Source organism: Mustela nigripes, chromosome 1 (genome assembly GCF_022355385.1).
Source record: "Mustela nigripes isolate SB6536 chromosome 1, MUSNIG.SB6536, whole genome shotgun sequence".
NCBI classification, from domain to species: domain Eukaryota; kingdom Metazoa; phylum Chordata; class Mammalia; order Carnivora; family Mustelidae; genus Mustela; species Mustela nigripes.
Window position 1 is genome coordinate 11,872,450 of NC_081557.1, and position 20,193 is coordinate 11,892,642.

General features: G+C 38.9%; 1 protein-coding gene and 1 long non-coding RNA gene across 6 annotated transcripts in view; one reads left to right on the forward strand and one right to left on the reverse strand.

Annotated features, from left to right (window-relative positions):
* Nucleotides 1-1,114, reverse strand: part of LOC132020891 (uncharacterized) — a 21,953-nt gene extending 20,839 nt beyond the window's left edge. The window contains exon 1 of the long non-coding RNA XR_009405143.1: nt 547-1,114. This is a non-coding gene — a long non-coding RNA (uncharacterized LOC132020891). The remainder of the gene's footprint in view (nt 1-546) is intronic.
* The window catches only part of LOC132020826 (glycine N-acyltransferase-like), a 26,045-nt gene that overhangs the window by 1,043 nt on the left and 4,809 nt on the right, over nt 1-20,193 (forward strand). For 2 of the 5 annotated variants that reach the window (XM_059404976.1, XM_059404970.1), the window contains 2 exons: nt 7,828-7,923; nt 11,884-11,991. In XM_059404976.1, the coding sequence (XP_059260959.1) occupies nt 7,846-7,923; nt 11,884-11,991 (186 nt within the window). In that variant the 5' untranslated portion in view covers nt 7,828-7,845. Of the gene's footprint in view, nt 1-1,197; nt 1,431-6,579; nt 7,185-7,827; nt 7,924-11,883; nt 11,992-20,193 lie in introns of those variants that run through there. The other 3 variants (XM_059404966.1, XM_059404978.1, XM_059404958.1) reach the window with 3 other exon arrangements.

A 20,193-nucleotide genomic window follows, 5' to 3' on the forward strand; every position in this document is an offset into this window, starting at 1 on the left:
TTAGGAGAGTTAACCATACAATGACCTCTAAGTGTTCAGGTGAAAGGAAGAGTCATTTGCCTCCCACTGTGAATCAAAAGCTAGAAATGATTAAGCTTAATGAGGAAGGCAAGTCAAAAACCAAGACAGGTGGAAAGCTAGGCCTCTTACACCAGTTAGCCAAGCTGTGAATGCAAAGGAAAACTTGAAGAAAATTAAAAGTGCTACTCAGTGAACATATGAATAATAAGTAAGCAAAACAAGCTCATTGCTGATATAGAATACTTTAGTGGGCTGGATAGATCAAACCAGCCACAACATTCCCTTAAACCAAAATCTAACCCATAGCAAGGTCTCCCTTCAATTATGTGAAGGCTGAGAGAGGTGAAGAAGCCTCAGAAGAAAAGTCTCAACCTAGTAGAGGCTGGTTAATGAGGTCTGAGGAAAGAAAATGTCTCCATAACATCAAACTGCAAGGTGAAGGTGACGCGAGCAAAACCCCTGCGTCCCGCCAGGAGGTCGCGACGTGTAAAGAAGAGATAGAGAGATGGATATGATGTAACTCACTTGATCTTTATTGGGATGAGGTCCGCACCACTATCGTGGTCCGGTCACAGTCCGCTGAAGTTGTCACGGAGAAGGAGACGTCGCCTCACAATCTAGACAGAGAGGTCACCGCAGAAGTTGAGACTGAGAGCCAGAGAATGGTCAGCAACAAAGCTGTCGGGGCATCGGTAACATCTGCGATGATGTCCTCCCGACAGGGAACTCGCTTCACCTCAGTCCAACCCGATGCCTCTTTTATATACTGTGCTAAGTCTCCTTCGAAAACACATTACATCACTTATTTTTCTCATGCTTGCACATCAAAAACACACACATGTCAAAAACATTTTTTGGTCTTTACGATATTTTGCATAAGTAGAAAATATTTACAACTTTTTACTCCACACTAATCTTATCACTACACGCATATGGTTTAGGCTTACTTGCTATGTGGTATTTGCTACGAGGCTAGTTTGTTATCACTACACGCATATGGTCTAGGCTTACCTGCTATGCTACGAGGTTAGTTTGTTATCACTACACGCATATGGTTTAGGCTCACTTGCTATGTGGTTAGTTTGCAATTTGTTTCCGTTTTTCATTTAGTAGGAGTTTGCACTTACTATATATTATTTATTTATTCATATATTTATTACACTTTATTTATTAAAGGTTCGTACTCACTACAGAAGGGGCAACCGCTGAGAGAAGCTGCAGCAAGCTATCCACAACATCTACTATGATATTAATGACCGTGGCCTCACTCAACAACAGATTTTCAGTGTAGATGAAAGAGCCTTCCATTGAAAGAAGATGCCATCTAGAACTTTCATGCAGCTGCTGACTTTAAGTTAAAACCAATGTTCATTTATGTTCTGAAAATCCTGGGGCCCTTAAGAAGTATGGTAAATTGGGATACCTGGGCGGCTCAGTCGTTAAGCATCTGCCTTCAGCTCCGGTCATAATCCCAGGGTCCTGGGATTGAGTCCCATATCAGGCTCCTTACTCAGTGGGAAGCCTGCTTCTTCCTCTGCCTGCAGCTCCCCCTGCTTGTGCTCTCACGCTGTTTCTCTCTCTCTCTCTCTCTCTCTCTCTATCTCTATCTCTCTGACAAACAAATAAATAAAATCTTTGGTGGCTCAGTCTGTTAAGCATCTGCCTTCAGCTCAGGTCATGATCCCAGGGTCTTAGGATCAAATCCCGCATCAGGCTCCTTGCTCAGTGGGGAGACTGCTTCTCTCTCTGCCCTCTGACCCTCCCCCTGATTGTGCTCTTTCTCACTCTCTGACAAATAAATATATAAAATCTCAACCACAACAAAAAATTACAGTAAATCTACTCTTCCTGTGCTCAGTAAATGGAATGTCACAGCCTGAATGATAGCACAGCTGTTTACAACATGGTTTATTGAATATTTTCAGCCACTGTTGAGACCTACTGCTCTGAAAAGAAGATTCCTTTCAAAATACTACTTCTCATTGACAGTTTCCCTAGTCCCCCAAGAGCTCTGATGGAGATGGATAAGATTAATGTTGTTTTCATGCCTGCTAACACAACATCCATTCTGCAGCCCATGAGTCAGGCAGGGACTAATTCTGACTTTTAAGTCTCATTCTTATTCTTTAAGAAATAAAATTCATAAGGTGATAGCTTCCACAAATGGAGAGTCCTCTGATGGATTTGAGCAAAGTAAATTGAGAAACTTCTGGAAAAGACTCACCATTTTGGACTCCATCAAAGACATGCATGGTTCATGGGAAGAGATAAAAATATCAACATTAACAGTTTAGAAGAAGTTGATTCCAACCCTCATGGAGATCTCCAAGGGGTTCCAGACTTCAGTGGAGGCAGGAACTTCAGGAACTGCAGATGTGCTGGAAACAGCAAGAGAACTAGAATCCAAAGTAAGCCTGAAGAGCTGACTGATTTTGCTGCCATCTCATGATACTTCAATGCATGAGGAGTTGCTGCTTACAGATGAGCAAAGAATGTGGTGTCTTTAGATGAAATTTACTCCTGGTTAAGATACTGTGAAGACTGCTGAAATGCCAACAAAGAATTTAGAATATTATGTAAACTTCACTGCCGGAGTAAAGGGGCAGGGTTTGTGAGGATTGACTCCAATTCTGAAAGAAGTTCTACTGTGCGTAAAATGTCATCAAACAGCATTACACACTACAGAGAAATTGTGAAAGAAAGAGCCAATCAATGTGGCAAACTTCACTGTTGTCTTATTTTAAGGAATTGCCCTAGCCACCCCAACCTTCAGCAGCCAGCACCCTGATCAGACACCAGCATGGAGGCAAGATCTTCCACCAGCAAAAAAAGACCACTACTCACTGAAAGCTCAGATGACAGTTAGCATTTTTTTTAAAACAAAGTATTTTTTTAAAAGATTTTATTTATTTATTTGAGAGAGAGAGTGAGAGAGGACGTGAGAGAGCAGAAGGTCAGAGGGAGAAGCAGACTCCCCATAGAGCTGGGAGCCCGATGCAGGACTCAGTCCTGGGACTCCAGGATCATGACCTGAGTCGAAGGCAGTTGCTCAACCAACTGAACCACCCAGGTGTCCCTAAACAAAGTATTTTTAATTTAGGTATGTACATAGGGTTGTCTGTTTGGTTGGTTTGCTTTTTTGTTTTTGTTTTTTTTTTTTACATAATGCTGTTTCATCATTTTGTTTTCTTCAAACAACTGACAGTAATTTGGGAGAGAGACAGAAGACACACACATAGAAAAACCAGGAACATGCCACCACTCTGCACATTGCCCAATATGTTAAAGCAGCAGGATCCAAACATACAGTGAAATCTTTGTGACCTAGATGTTTTTCCATAGAAACAAACTAATATTGGCTCATTTCTACAAGTCCAAATCTTTCATGACCACCCTGAAGAATCCACCTTCTTGAGGACCTAAGCTGAAAAGAAGTATTAGAGTCCTAGGAAGTCAAAGTGAACAGAGAACAACCCAGCAGGAACAAATGCCTCAGAGCTAAATATTTAAGTGTCAATAACTTCTAGCCAAAGACCATGTGGAACACACCTAGAAGCCAGCTGAGTCAAATTTATTGTCTGTTGCAACAAGAGAGACAGCATACCTTAAGGAAGTGTGGCACATCTCAGTAACTGTCAGGAGGGACTTGCCAGGTGATTTGGGGAAGGGTTCGAGGAAGCATGAGTTTGCTCTGCTTGGATACTGTCAGAAAGCATTCCAATTCTATTGAAGACTCTTGTCCTTGAAGCAGGAAGAAAGCACAGGGATAAAGAAGTGGCAGCCACTTGTTACCTGGGGAGAGGAGTATTTGACCGTTTTTGCAGAGAAGACAGCCTTCTTGTTTTGTCCGTGCTCAAACATGACTGTGACACAGTCTCTTTTTTGTCTCCTTCCATCATGGCCACAGGATGACCTTGCCTGATGTTGTTGTTTTGTAAAAATGTTATGTTTTAAGGTCAGCTTTTTAAAAAAATTCTTTCCCAAATTCATAAAACTCAAATTCCAAAGTGGAATGTGGAACTATTTTAGATAAATGACCTGTCATGCAGAAAGTAGCAGAGGGACAAATAAGTACAATGACTTTCTTTTTTTTTTTTTTTAATTTATTTTTTATTTATTTTCAGCATAACAGTATTCATTATTTTTGCACCACACCCAGTGCTCCATGCAATCTGTGCCCTCCCTAATACCCACCACCCGGTACCCCAACCTCCCACTCCCCACCTCTTCAAACCCCTCAGATTGTTTTTCAGAGTCCATAGTCTCTCCTGTTCACCTCCCCTTCCAATTTCCCTTAACTCCCTTCTCCTCTCCATCTCCCCGTGTCCTCCATGATATTTGTTATGCTCCACAAATAAGTAAAACCATATGATAATTGACTCTCTCTGCTTGACTTATTTCACTCAGCATAATCTCTTCTAGTCCTGTCCATGTTGCTACAAAAGTTGGGTATTCATCCTTTCTGATGGAGGCATCATACTATTTTTTCTAAGATTTTATTTGTTTATTTGAGAGAGAGAGAGAGAGAGAGAGGGAGGGAGAGAAAGGATGACAAGGGGGAGGGTTCGAGGGGAAGGAAACTCCCTGCCAAGCAGGGAGCCTCATGCAGGACTCAATCCCAGGACTCCAGGATCATGACCTGAGCCTAAGGTAGTCGCTTAACCAACTGAGCCACCCAGGCGCCCCTAGACATCTTGGTAGCAAATCAAATGACCACAAATATCTATCTATTTCTGGGCTCTCTATTCCATTTCATTGGTTTATTTTTCTTTATGCCAAGACTCCTCTATGATGATTACAGTGACTTTCTAGTAAGCCCTGAAATCATGTAAATTTTAGAATCTGTGACTTTCTACAAATAAGACTTGGGATGTTTTATGGCTAATTTGAAACTATAGATCAATTTGGGGGAGAAATGGTGACATACTAGCAATAATAAGTCTTCTGATCCTTTTTCCCTTTCATGTATTGTTATGGAGAGTTTCATCTGCTGCATCTTCAATTTCATTGATCTTTTCTTTTGCAACATCTAATCTACTGCTAAAAACAGCCAATGTATTTTTCATTTCAGGTGCTAAATGTTGTACTGTTGTAACAGAAAAACAAAACAAAACAACAACAACAATTTTGACCATAGGCCTAGCAATGTCTCCTCTGGGTCCATTTTTACTGTTTGTTTGTTTTTTTTCCTCCTGCTTATGGATCATGTTTTCCTGATTCTTTCCATGCCTAGCATTTTTTATCGGATGCTAGACAATGTAAATCATAACTTTGAATTGATAGACTTATAATGTTGCGTTTTGTTTTGGTGCATAGTTAAGCTATTGGAATGAGATGATCATTTCAAGACTTGCTTTTAACCAGGGTAGGGTGGATTGAGAACAGACAAGTCTGAATTCAATCCTCTGCTGAGCATCTCACCTGATGCCCTAATGTTACGAGGTCTTTCCACTCAGCCTGTCAGAATACAAACTCTTTCCAGACTTGTGTGAGCTAACAGAAATTTTCCACCTGATCTTTTCCAGTGGTTCTTTTCCTAGGATAAAGGCCAAGGAAGTCTCCCCTTACACAGTTCAGCAACGAGCCGAAGACTGTAGGAGGCTGCTCTTTCCCAAAGATCTCCAGAACTCTCTCTCATTTTCTGTCTTTCTCATTGTCTCTCCCCACCCCCTTTCTCTCTTTCTGGAGCTCCATGCTGGCCTCTATCTCTGTATACTCAAGTCAGTGAGACTGCTGTGGTCTGGTCCGGTTCCATTTCCCAGAGCTACAGCCTTCAAGCAAGCAGATGCAATCATGAAGCTCACCTTTTCTCTTCCTTTTCTAGGGTTGGCAGCTCTGTGCTGCGCGATGTTGTTTCACTTGCTGTTTAGTTTTTCGGTTGTTGTTTTTTTTTTCTAAGTATTTGATCTCTTTTTTAAAAAAAAATATTTTATTTGGCAGAAAGAGAGAAAGAGGGGGCACAAGCAGAGGGACCGGCAGTGGGAGAGGGAAAAGCAGGCTCCCCACTGAGCAGCACCTGGGATCATGACCTGACCTTCAGCTTAACCACCTGAGGCAGCCAGGCACCCTGTCATTTGCTGTTTAGTTCTGTCAGTTTCTTTTTTTCCGGCTGAGAAGGTGAGTCCTGTTACCTGAGCTTAGCCAGAAGCAGAAGCCTCCTCCCTGCGGTTTGAATCTCAAAGTTACCCATTTCTGACCTGAGCGTGGCATCTCACTCACAGTTGGTTTTAATGCAACACCTTCTCAGATCACTTCTTTGGTGCCTTCACTTAGAAGGGACTCTGTACTCCTCCAAAGATCATAGTTCCAAAGTACAGTGCTGTGACACGGGCACTTTTCTTCTTTTCCAGGTGGTTGGGATTTTATAGAATGTTTTGATAATCCCAATTTCAGGCAGTGAATCAGATATGAAAAAATGCTATATTTATTCTACCTAGTAATCTGTACAATATGCACCGTAGGTATAAGAACGAGGCTTTGAGATGGTGTATGGCTTTAAAAGGGCGGGGGGGGGGGGGGTAAATACCAATTTGGAATATAGCCTGGAAATTTTTTAATAGGTTTGTTTATATTTTAGACCATGTCCTAATGCTCACATTGAAAAGACTGCAGCAAAACAGCTTGCAATACGTAGCACTTTAACTCAGGTGGGGAGGAAGAGGAGAGGACAGAAAAGGATGGGAAGGAAGAAGAGAGGGAGAAGGAACAGGGATAGTTGTAATAAAATAACATGCTCGGGGGTGCCTGGGTGGCTCAGTGGGTTAAGCCTCTGCCTTCATGATCTCAGGGTCCTGGAATCAAGCCCTGAGTTGGGCTCTCTGCTCAGCAGAGAGCCTGCTTCCCTTCCTCTCTCTCTGCCTGCCTCTCTGCCTACTTGTGATCTCTGTCTGTCAAATAAATAAATAAAATCTTTAAAAAAAAAAAAAAAACACGTTCAGTGCTGATTATATGACAGATAGTCTTCAAAGCCCTTATTGACTCATCTAATGTATTAACTCATTTAGTCCCCACAAAAATTCACCAAGTAGCTAGGACTACTAGCCCATCTTCTTTGAGGTTGTGAAAATCAACAAAAGGAATCCTTTCCAATGGACTCAGGAAGCCAGCAGAGGAAGCCCTGGCCATACTACTCTCCCGTGCATTCACAGCGGCCCCAACAGGAAGTAAGCACCACCTTATTCCCCGTAGGCGATGACCACAACTCAGCCAATAAAAAGCCTCTACACTTGGAACCTTTTCTTTCCTCCAATAGACCTTTTGTTTAGATCAGCCTTCCCAACTTCTCTCTGACTTACATAAATAAGTGTTCCTCTCCGTTGTTCTCCAGACTTGCCTACCATTTTCTACAGCTTCCTTATCCTGAACTGCAATTCTTTGCTAGTCCCAAGTCAGCCATTTTTGATGGTAAAATGACTGACAGTTTTATTGGTGAGGTTAACAGAGGAAACCAAGGCCCAGAAAGAGTAACTTCCTTCCCCACTGTTACATAGCTCTTCACTGGTGGAGTCAGAAGAATCACTAATGGCAAATGAATTTCAAAAGAAAATGTGCTTGTTAATCTAAAGTGAAACTGATGGCTGGAATACACTGAAGGGTAAGAAAGTGAACTAAAAACATGTAGAAAGAGCCTCCTGTGCTTTCTACCAGCTCGGCTTTCCCTGGAGCTGGTGAAGACTTTAGTGATGCTCTCACGGATGAAGAGACATGGAAGGGGGACCTGATCATTGGACGAGAACTTACTACTCATTTTTTTGAATTGCCTCCAGTTTCTTCTCATTCCTGGCTGTTTCTTGGTTCTTCCTCTAGGCTACAGTATCTTCCACAATGTTCCTATTGCAAGGTGCCCAGATGCTGCAGACACTGGAGAAATCCTTGAGGAAGAGCCTTCCTGAATCTTTAAAGGTGACTGTGGAAATTTCTGGGTGGGGAGAAAGGAATAGAAATTTCCTGTGAAACAAGAAAAGAGATTAACATTTATTGAGCATTTGGTCTGTGACAAGTGCTAGTGGTGTTTTCTCTCACTGAGTGGCATTACCTCTGTACAAGATATGTGCTATGATGTCTGTGTCACTGATGAGAAGACAGAGCTCAGCTTGGTGATTTACCTAATATCACATAAATAGTAACTTCAATGCTATGTTATGAACATGGGTATGTTGGAACCTAACTGCTGTTTGCTTTATATTCTGTGATTACAGAAGTGTTCCCTTACTACTTTCCAAAAGAACATTCTGTAATAACATTGGAATTTTGTCCATATTTTTCCTCCAAATTTCACGAAGACTGCATATTAATGTTTAATTTATTCTTCCAAAAAGAACACTTCCCAGGTGACAGGTTAACCATCATGTCCTCTCTAAAATTCCTAAGAAGTCAATTCCCATTTTAATTTAAATTTCCCAATTTCTCCGAACTGACTGCACATCAGGCTATTTCATGACTGACTCTCAGTATCTCCCTTAACCTAGTACATCTGACCAGAAATCTCAGGATTAAATTAGATGCACAAATAAATACCTACATCCAGAACTGGGCAAGCACGACTCTTAATGCCATTCACGAGTACTTGCTTGTTTTTTCCTTTACCACCAAAGTGACAGGGTGTACTCCAGTAGAAACAAAGTAAAAACCGTGTGTCTTCATGTATGTGTATGTGTGTTGAGAGGACAACTGTTCTTCCCTGAAATTTCTGTAGACATAGAAATTAGATTTTTAGGGGCACCTGGGTGGCTCAGTGGGTTAAGCCTCTGCCTTCAGCTCGGGTCATGATCTCAAGGTCCTGGGATCAAGCCCCACATTGGGCTCTCTGCTCGGCAGGGAGCCTGCTTCCCCCTCACCCTCTGCCTGCCTCTCTGCCTACTTTTGCTCTCTGTCTCTGTCAAATAAATAAATAAAATCTTTTTTTTTTAAAGAAATTAGATTTTTACTGTTCTATAAGACACTCCTATAAGATGCATGCATTTTAGATAAGATAAATGCATTTACTCCCTCACTCCCTCACAGCTCTGTTACTCCCTTCTTTCAGTATAAAGGAGAAAAATATTAGCACTATTTTATTTGGAGATCACATGGCTTAATTTTTAGTTATTAGACACAGGCAAATGAAATGAGTTGCAATATTCTTTAATTACTATGATAAAATGACTTTGAGCCACAGCTGACCCTTGAACAACATGGGTTTGAACTATATGAGTTCACTTATGTGTGGATTTTTTAAAGTTAATATAGTAAACTATTGTAAATATATTTTCTTTGTAATTTTACTAATAACGTTCTCTTCCTTACTTTATTGTAACAATATAATATATAACATACAAAGTTGTCCTAATCAACTGTTCATATTATTGGTAGGGATTCTAGTCAATTGTAAACTATTCATAATTCATAATTCATAAGTTTGGGGAGAATAAAACGTTATATACAGATTTCCATTGTGCAGGGAATCAGTGCCCCTAACCCCCATGTTGTTCAAGGGCCAACTGTGATCCATAACTAAAGTAACCCATTTTGGTAGATTCTTACTAACATTAATCTCTATACCTAATATTTAATTCCTTTCCTTTGGTGATCCTTATGATTCAGGCAACCTTGCAGAGAGATAGTCAATTTGGGGGGAGGAGGTTACATTAGCTAGACACTCTACGAAGAATTGCCTAAGATATTTTTATGCTAAGGAGCTCTTTTATAAATTTTACAGGTGACCCGTTTTCTTCATGCTTTAGTGTAGGATTTTGTTATCTGAATTTCTCTTTACCTCTTCTGTTAGTTGGACCTCAAATATTTTGAGAAAACTCTTGGTGAATCCCAAATATCTTTTCTTGGAACATCTCTGTGGTAGGATATAGTGGCCCTCTTTGTGCCTCAATTAATTCTCCTTTGATGCATATTAAAGATACACATTTCTCCCTAACTGAAATCTAAAATATTTGTATGCCAGGTACTTTTAATGGATGTATAACCTAAAACTCAAAACTTACTTGCGTCCCAGATAAGAAAAAGTCCAGCCATTCCTGTAAGTGTTAAATGTTAAATACATTGTAGTACTTGGGTCAATTCCAGTTGAGTCAACTGAGAGTAGCTGCCTGGCATGTTCTGAGTTCAGCAGGAAAAAAAAAGAAGAAAAATTTAAATAATTAGGCCATGGGAACAACAAAGAGTAACATTTCTACATGTTTTCAGATCCCATCATGGATAATATCGTAGTGCAAATCAACTTTACAGGCCCCAAATACAAGTGTATAAAAACGTAATGTCTATAATTTGCCAAACTATACTGAATTTCTGTATCAAGACTCCACTTATGGTTGAAAACAAAATAAATTTAGATAAACTAACTCAGTCAACTCAGAGGGTTTTTTTAAAGATTTATTTATTTTAGAGAGAGAGAGAACATACACAAGCAGGGGCAGGAACACAGGGAGAGAGAGAGAGAGAGAGAGCACAAGACTCCCCACTGAGTGCAGAGCCTGATGCAAGACTTGATCCCATAACCCTGATATCATGACCTGAACCAAAACCAAGAGTCAGATGCTTAATTGACTGAGCCACCCAGGTCGCCCTCAAGTGAGTTTTTCCCCCTTTCTCTTCCCCACCCCTTTAACATCAATAGTTTATGTGGGTGGAGAGCAGGGGTGAAAGATATCAGTATAGTCCTTGGTCATCATCTATCCATGGTGGAAATTATTAAAGTATATACCATCTTTTTGGCCTTGGGTCATTGGCATGTTCCCATGCTGGTATCTGAAGAGGCTTCGTGTTTACATTTACCGTGGGGCCCATGCAGATATCCACTGCTGCATTCCCCAATCCCCAAACCACAGAAACACAATGTCCAGGATGAGGGTGGGGATCCAAGACTGGGCCCCAAACTATGGGACTCACAACCTATTCTCTTGAGTATTTGCTGTAGCCTCTGCTTGTTGATGGAAGTTCATTTAACCTTTCCAGATAATAATGTGGTCATTTGGGACGCCTGGTTGGCTCAGTGGGTTAAGCTGCTGCCTTTGGCTCAGGTCATGATCCCAGGGTCCTGGGATTGAGTCCCACATCAGGCTCCTTGCTCAGCGGGAAGCCTGCTTTTCTAAATGCCTCTGTCTGCTGCTCTGCCTGCTTGTGTTCTCCCTCTCTCTCTCTCTCTCTCTGACAAATAAATAAGTAAATAAAATCTTTAAAAAAAAATGTGGTAATTTATGTTAAGGAGCATTAAACATGTACATAATCTTTGAGCCAGCAACTACTCTTCTGGATATTCTAAGAAAATAGGTACCCATGCAAAGATTTCTGTGCAAGCACATTATATGAAAAATTATTTGTCAAAGTGAAAAGTTGGAAATGGCTAAAATTACCACAAATAGGCAAATAAATTAAACTGTGGTACATCCCTACAATGGAATCCTATGCAGCCATTATAAAGTAATTGAAAAAATTTCTGTTTATGAACATGGAAATATGCCCACAATGCATTCAGTGGGGAAAAAACACAATGTATCAGATCATTTTATTTTTATAAAATTGTTGTATCTCTATGTCTATGAAAGAAGAAAGTCTTGGAAGAGATCATTTTAAATCCTAAAATGAAGAATGGTAGTCTTAAAATCATCAAATTTTATCAGTCCAAACATTTTACTATATGCATGTATGATTCATATTGGATGGAGAGAGAAAGCTCTCCTCATTTAAGAATTAAAAAAAAAAAAAAAAAAGTAGTACTTGGAGATGGTTTGACCTAGGTGCCCTATTTGGCCTTACTTTAACACAAAATTCCATGATTTCATGGAAATAATCCTTGTCCTGATCAAACAAGACACTTTACCATCCCTTCCTAACAAGCCAAACTTCTCTCCCTTACTTGGGATGCTGCAGGTTTATGGGACTGTCTTCCACATGAACCAGGGAAATCCATTCAAGCTGAAGGCCTTAGTGGACAAGTGGCCTGACTTTACAACAGTGGTTATCCGCCCTCAGGAGGAGGTAAGTTGCCAAAAGTTGTATGAATATGCCTCTGTGTTCATTTTTGCTGTGAGCCTGCCATGCACCTAGAAGTGTGGCAGCCCCAGGGGATACAGAAATGAATTGTGTGATAGTGAGCAAGTCCTTTCCTCAAGGAACTCACAGCCTGGGAGAAAAAATCCATAAGCAAATAAAAGAATATGTTGTGAAGTGTGCAAGAACAGATGTATAACACAGAAATAGCCTAGGTGAAAGCTGATTCAACTATGAAGGTTGGAGATGGAGGTTATAGGAAAAGGTCAGAGAGACTTCCTGATGAGAGGTTTCATCTACACTGGATTTGGGGCATATTTTATAGATAGCGTTAGGTTGAAAAGAAAAAGAGGCCATTCTAACCAGAAAAAAACACCAAGGGCCAACATAGGAAGTTGTGAGATAGCACGGTGAGTTAGAATGATCATTAAAAGGAAATTTATAAAGCTATAACTTCCATATGCATTTAGGAAAATATTTAAAGATTTAAACATTTAAAGAGTGAGAGAGCATAAGTTGGGGGGAGGAGCAGAGAGAAAAAGAGAGAATCTCAAGTAGACTCTGCACTGAGTGAGGAGCCTGAGGCAGGGCTAAATCTCATGACCCTGAGATCATGACCTGAGCCAGAACCAAGAGTTGGACACTTAACCAACTCTACCACCCAAGAGCTCACATTTTGGGGAAACACTTAAAAACTAGAGAAGCTACACAGTCAATACATTTCAAACAAAAACTCCTAAGCTTATTCTTAAATATGCAGTAAAAATATAAATTTATAAAAATATAAATATTATATTTTTCATAGAAATAAAGTTATTTGAAAACCACTAAATTAAACAATATATAAAGAAATTTGTATTAGTAATAAAAACTGAACAAAAATAAAATTATTTGATCTTTTATGTTAAATGTGATCTTAAGGAACAAAATGTATTAGTGGGCATCCTTGCTGATTTGTCAGTGTATTTTGGGGCAATATTTTCCAATTAATTTCTAATTCTAACTGAACTGTGGTAATATTTTCTTATGCCTCCTTCCTCCTAATAATCTCATCTGTTATTGGGAGGAGTTAAGATGATAGAGGAGTAGGAACCTTAAGCTTGTCTTGTCCCTCAAATACAACTGGATAGCTATCAAATCATTCTAAACACCCAAGAAACAAATCAGAGTTCTGAAAAAACAAATGCAAGTCTACAAATAGAAAAGCAACTGTCCTTTGGAAGGTAAGATGTACAGAGACTTGAATCTGGGTGATACGGATGCAAAGAGGGAGCCTGCTTAAGGAGGCTACTGCAAAGTATTATAAGCAATTGAGTGCAGAATTGGTACTGAGCAGAGCTTCCAGGTGTAGGAACAGGGAAGACAGATGAGAACAGTAAGTGTAGGCGCTGACTTTCTGCTCTGTGTTGCTATAAATCTGCAAAAGGCTTCGTGGTCATGTGACAGCTTTCTTGGGAACAGGTCCAGCAAAACGTAGAAGCATACTGAGACCCTCCCTGGGAGGAACAGCTCAGGTCCCCACCACAGGACTCCCTAAAATTTTGGAGTTTGAAACTCAGTCGTGTGCCTGAGATAAAAATGATTGGACACATGAAGGGTGAACAGAGTTCTGACAAAAACCAAGGAGACAAAAGTGATTGATTGCTTTTCTCTGAGGGCTCACTGGAGAGTTGGGGCTGAGAATTTTCAGCTCCAGGGCTAGAGAGCTGGGCACGGCCATTTTCATCACCCCTCCTTCAGTGCTGTAAGCCTTCAGGAAGCAAAACTGCACCACCTAGTGGAGTCTGGAGCTGCTCCCACTGAGCACTGCCTCTCTGTGCACTGGAGATGCATTTCCACTAGGACAAATCCACCTAAGAATTAGCTCAACTGGTTCCTCCTTCAGAAAACCAGAACAAACAACTCGCGTACACCAAGTTAACTGATCATAGAGGGCTGCAAATCTTCAGCTGTTAGGGAAAACAGTATATAGCATTTTTGTATTTTTATTCTTTAGTCTTTTAGTATTATTTTTTCAGTTTTTTTTTATTTTTTCAATTCTTTTTTATCCTTTTTTAAATTTTTATATGTACTTTATATCTCTATTGTTTTATTTTTTGTTCCCTTTCATTGTATTGCATTATTTATATACATATATTTAGTGTTTATATGTATATATACATTATATATTTCATTATATTGTATTTTCTATATACAGACATGTATATATATATTTTGTTCCTTCCTCCCTCCCTCTCTCCTTTCTTTCTTTCCTTTTTCTTTCCTTCTTTCTTATCTTGGGATCTAGTTTTTTTTTTTTTAGCAAGCAGACCAAAACACACCCAGGATCTAGGGGGGCTTTGCATTGCTGTTGTTGTTTCTTTCTTCTTTTCTTTTCTGAACAAAAATGAGAAGACAGAGAAATTCACCCCAAAAGAAAGAACAGGAGGTAGTACTCACAGCCAGGTATTTAATCAATATGGCTATAAGTAATATGTTTGAACTAGAATTTAAAACAACAATTATAAAGACACTACCTCGCCTTGAAAAAGGCATAGAAGACACCATAGAATCCCTTAACATAGAGATAAAAGAACTAAAATCTAATCAGGCCAAAATTAAAACTGCTATTACTGAGATACAGCCCAAAGAGGAGGCCATAAAAATTAGTATGAATGAAGAAGAAGAAATTATCAGTGATATAGAAGATGAAATGTGGGAAAATAAGGAAGCCAAAAAGAAAAGGGAAAGGAAACTATTAGATCATGAAGGAGGACAGGGAACTCAACAATTCCACAGAACAAAATAATTTCTATAGAAGAGGAGTCCCAGAAAAAGAAGAGTGAGGAAAAGGGGCAGAAGGTTAATTTGAACAAATTATAGCTGAGAACTTTCCTAATTTGGGAAAGGACACAAGCATCTAAGTCCAAGAGGCACAGAGAACTCCTCTCAAAATCAACAAAAATAGGCCAATGCCTCAAACATATAGTGAAACTTGCAAATTACAAAAATAAAGAAAAAAATCCTAAAAGCAGCTTGGGACAAGAGGTCCTTAACCTACAAGGTAGAAACATAAGGCTGGCAGCAGACCTGTCCACAGAGTCCTGGCAGGCTAGAAAGGACTGACATGATATATTCAACATGCTAAATGGGAAAATACGTAGCCACGAATACTTTAGCCAGCAAGGCTGTCATTCGGAATAGAAGGAGAGATAGAGTTTCCAAGACAAGCAAAAACTAAAGGAATTCATGAACACTAAACCAGTCCTGCAAGGAATATTTAAGGGAACACTTTGAGCACAAAGAGAGACCAAAAGTAATAAAGACTAGAAAGGAACAAAGACAATCTACAGAAACAGTGACTTTACAGATAACACAATGGCACTAAATTCATATCTTTCTATAATTACTCTGAATGTAAATGGACTAAGTGCTTCAATCCAAAGACATCGGGTATCAGAATGTATTAAAAAAACAAGACTCCTGGAACAAACAATCCAAAATTTGTATGGAACCAGAAAAGACCACAAATAGCCAGAGGAATGTTGAGAAAGAAAATGAAAACTGGAGGCATCCTAATTCCAGACTTCAAGCTATAATACAATGTAATCATCAAGACAGTATGGTACTGGCACAAAAACAGACACATAGATCAGTGGAACAGACCAGAGAGCCCAGAAATGGACCCTCAATTCTATGATCAACCAATCTTCAGCAAAGCAGGAAATACTATTCACTGGGGGAAAAAAACAGTTTCTTCAAAAAATAGTATTGGAAAATTGGACAGTCACATGGAGAACTGGACCAATTTCTTTACATAAAAATAAACTTAGAATGGATGAAAGACCTAAATGTGAGTCAGGAATCCATCAGAACCCTAGATTAGAACACAGGCAGCAATCTCTTTGACCTCTGCCACAAGAGCTTCTTGCTAGACACATCGCCAAAGGCAAGGGAAACAAAAGCAAAAATGAACTATTAGGACTTCATCAGGATAAAAAGCTTTCACAAAGCAAAGGAAACAATAAACAAAACTAAAAGGCAACCTAAAGAATGGTAAAAGATATTCACAAATGACATATCTCATAATGGGCTAGTATCCAAAATCTATAAAGAACTTATCAAACTCAAGACCCGCCCCCCCAAAATATAGTCAAGAAATGGAGGAGCACCTGGGTGGCTCAGTGAGTTAAAGCCTCTGCCTTTAGTTCAGGTCATGATCCCAGGGTCCTGGGATCGAGCCACACATTGGGCTCTCTGCTCAGCAGGGCACCTGCTTCCTCCTCTCTCTCTCTCTCTCTGCCTGCTGCTCTGCCTAATTGTGATCTCTGTCTGTCAAATAAATAAATAAAATAAATAAATAAATAATAAAATCTTAAAAAAAAAGAAATGGACATAATCCCTACTCATCAAAGAGCCTTCTTCTCCTTTTGTCCCTTCCCCTGCTTATGCCCTCTCTTCTTGCTCTCTGTCAAATAAATAAATAAAATCTTAAAAAGAAGAAAGAAAGAAAGAAAGAAAAAGAAAGAAAGAAAGAAATGGGTGGAAGACACCAACAGACATTTTTCCACAGAAGACATACAAATGGCTAACAGACACATGATAAAATGCTCACATTACTTGGTATCAGGGAAATACAAATCAAAAGCACAATGAGATACCACCTCACACCAGTCAGAATGGCTAAAATTAACAATGCAGGAAACAACAAATGTTGGTGAGGATGAAAACAAAGGGTAACCCTCTTACATTGTTGGTGGGAACGCAAACCTGTGCAGCCACTCTAAAAAACAATGTAGAGGTTTTTCAAAAAGTTAAAAATAGAGTTACCCTGTGACTCAACAATTGCACTATTAAGTATTTATCCAAAGGATACAAACAGTGATTCGAAGGGGCACCTGCACCCCCATGTTTATAGCAGCAATGTCTACAATAGCTAGAATATGGAAAGAGCCCAGATATCCATCAACAGATGAATGGATAAAGAAGATGTGGTATATATACACACAATGGAATATTAATCAGCCATCAAAAAGAACAAAATCTTGACCCCTTGCAATGATGTGGATGGAACTAGAGGATATTATGCTAAGGGAAATGAGTCAAAGAAAGACAAATACCATGTGATTTCACTGATATGTGGGATTTAAAAATAAAACAGATATCATAGGGGAAAGGAAAGGGTAAAAAAAGATAAAAACAGATAAGGGTCAAACCATAAGAGACTCTTTAACAACAGAGAACAAACATTGTAGCTGGTGGGGTGGGGTAATCGAGTAATGGACATTAAGGAGGGCATTTGATGTAATGAGCACTTGGTGTTATATGTATCTGATGAATCACTAAATTCTACCCCTGAAGCTAAAAATACACTACATGTTAACCAAATCGAATTTAAGTGAAAAGAAATTTTTAATAATAATTTAAAAAATAATAGAAGCAAACTAAAAAATTAATAATCTCATCTGTTATTCAATAATTTGAGATGATCTTCCTAAATAAGTGGTTTCTTTCTTTTTAGAGCTACACTTTATTTAACTCTAGCACTGTTTTAAGAAAGCATTTTTAATTTTTCATCTTCTTTGGCTTCATTAAGTGTAGATGGTCATTTTAATCCAGAATTAGCTATAACCAAATTTAATACTGTCACATTCATAACTGGTGTGTTCTGCAAGTATTTGAATTGTAGTAAAATTTATTCTTGCCACAGATGCTTTTCCTTATCACTTGTTTTCCTCTTCTTCCATTGGGAGTAACAGAAATATAGGAGAATGCTTTCTAATAACTGTCTTTGCTTGACTTGAAATTTTAATGCACTATGTGGGTAGAGAGTACTATTGTTATAAATTTTCTATCATAAATTGAATACTTGACTCTTTCCTCTTATCTCATTATTTAAATAATTTAGGAATAATTGCCATGCACCAATAGAAATATCAACATTTTAGTACTTGAAAATATCACAGTATATCTCATTTTGGTCCTTAGTACATTTTGATTGTTCTCTGTGTATGGTGTAAGAAAGTGGTCCAGTTTCACTCTTTTCCATGTAGCTGTCCAGTTTTCCTAACACCATTTATTGAAGAGACTGTCTTTCTTCCATTGGATATTCTTTCCTGCTCTGTCTGTCACAGATTAATGGACTGTATAAATAGGAGTTTGTTTCTGGCTCTCTATTCCATTTCATTGATCTGTGTATTTATTTTTGTGCCAATATCATACTGTTTTGATTACTACAACTTTGTAATATATCTTAAATTCTGGAATTATGATATCTCCATCTTTTCTTTTCTTCCTCAAGATTGTTTTTGCCATGCAGGATCTTTGTGGTTCCATACAAATTTTAGCCTTATTTGTTCTAGGTCTGTGGAAATGCTGTTGGTATTTTGATAGGGTTTGCACTGAATCTGTACTTTGGGTAGTATGGACATTTTGACAATATTAATTCTTCCAGCTCATGAGCTGGAATACCTTTCTCTTTATTTGTGTCATCTTCAATTTCTTTCCTCAGTGTTTTATAGTTTTCAGAGTACAGGTCTTTCAGTTCGTAGGTTAAATTTATTCCTACGTATTTTGTTTTTGCTGATGCAATTACAAATGGAATTGTGTTCTTAATTTTTCTATCACTTCATTTTAATTATATATAAACAACCAATTTCTGTGTATTAGTTTTGTCTTAGAGTTTTCTGTGTATAGTATCATGTCATCTTCAAATAGTGACAGTTTCACTTCTTTAACAATTTGGATGAATTTTATTTCTTTTTCTTGTTGCATTGCTGTGGTTGGGACTTCTAGGACTGTGTTGAATAAAAGTGGCAAGAGTGGGGGCACCTGGTTGGTACAGTTGGTTAAGTGTCAGACTCTTGGTTTTGGCTCAGGTTGTGACCCCAGGGGATCCAGCCCTGCCTCTGGCTCAGCACTCACTGTGGAATCTGCTTGAGGTTCTCTTTCCCTCTCCTTCTGCCCTTCCCACTCATGCACTCTCTATCTCTGAAATAAATAGATAAATCTTTAGGGGGAAAAGAGTGGCAAGAGTGGACATCCTTGTCTTCTTCCTAACCTTAGAGGAAAGGTTCTTTTTTTCACCATAACAGCTTAATATCCAAAATCCATAAAGACTCACACAACTCAACATCAAAAAACAAATAATCCAATTTAAAAATGGGCAGAGGACTTGAATTAGATTCTTCTCCAAAGAAGACATACACATGACCTACAGGCACATGAAAAAATGTTCTATATCATTCATCATCAGGGAAACACAAATCAAAACCATAACAAGATATAACCTTACAGCTATCAGAATGGCTCTAATCAAAAAAATGAGAAAGAACAAGCACTGGTGTGGATGTGGGGAAAAAAGGACCCTTATGCACTGTTGGTGGGAATTTACATTGGTACAGCCACTATGGAAAGCAGTAAGGACGTTCCTCAAAAAAAAACTAAAAATAGAAATACCATATGATCCAATAATTGCACTACTGGGTATTTACCCAAAGAAAATTTGAAAAGAGCTATGCACCATATTTATAGCAGCATTGTTTATAGTAGCCAAGATATGGAAGCAACCCAAGTGTCCATCAATAGAAGAATGGATAAGAAAAGATTTAGTGTCTCTTACACCATACACAAAAATAAACTCAAAATGGATATAAGACCTCAACGTGAGACAGGAATCCATCAGAATCCTAGAGGAGAACATAGGTAGTAGCCTCTTTGATATCAGCCGCAGCAAATTCTTTCAAGATATGTCTCCAAAGGCAAAGGAAACAAAAGCAAAAATGAACTTTTAGGTCTTCATCAAGATCAAAAGCTTCTGCACAACAAAGGGAACAGTCAAGAAAACAAAGAGGCAACCCAGGGAATGGGAGAAGATATTTGCAAATGACAGTACAGACAAAAGGTTGATATCCAGGATCTATAATGAACTCCTCAAACTCAACACACGCAAAACAGATAATCATGTCAACAAATGGGCAGAAGACATGAACAGACACTTCTCTAATGAAGACATACAAATGACTATCAGACACATGAAAAAATGTTCATCATCACTAGCCATCAGGGAGATTCAAATTAAAACCACATTGAGATACCACCTTACTCCAGTTAGAATGGCCAAAATTAGCAAGACAGGAAACAACATGTGTTGGAGAGGATGTGGAGAAAGGGGAACCCTCTTATACTGTTGGTGGGAATGCAAGTTGGTGC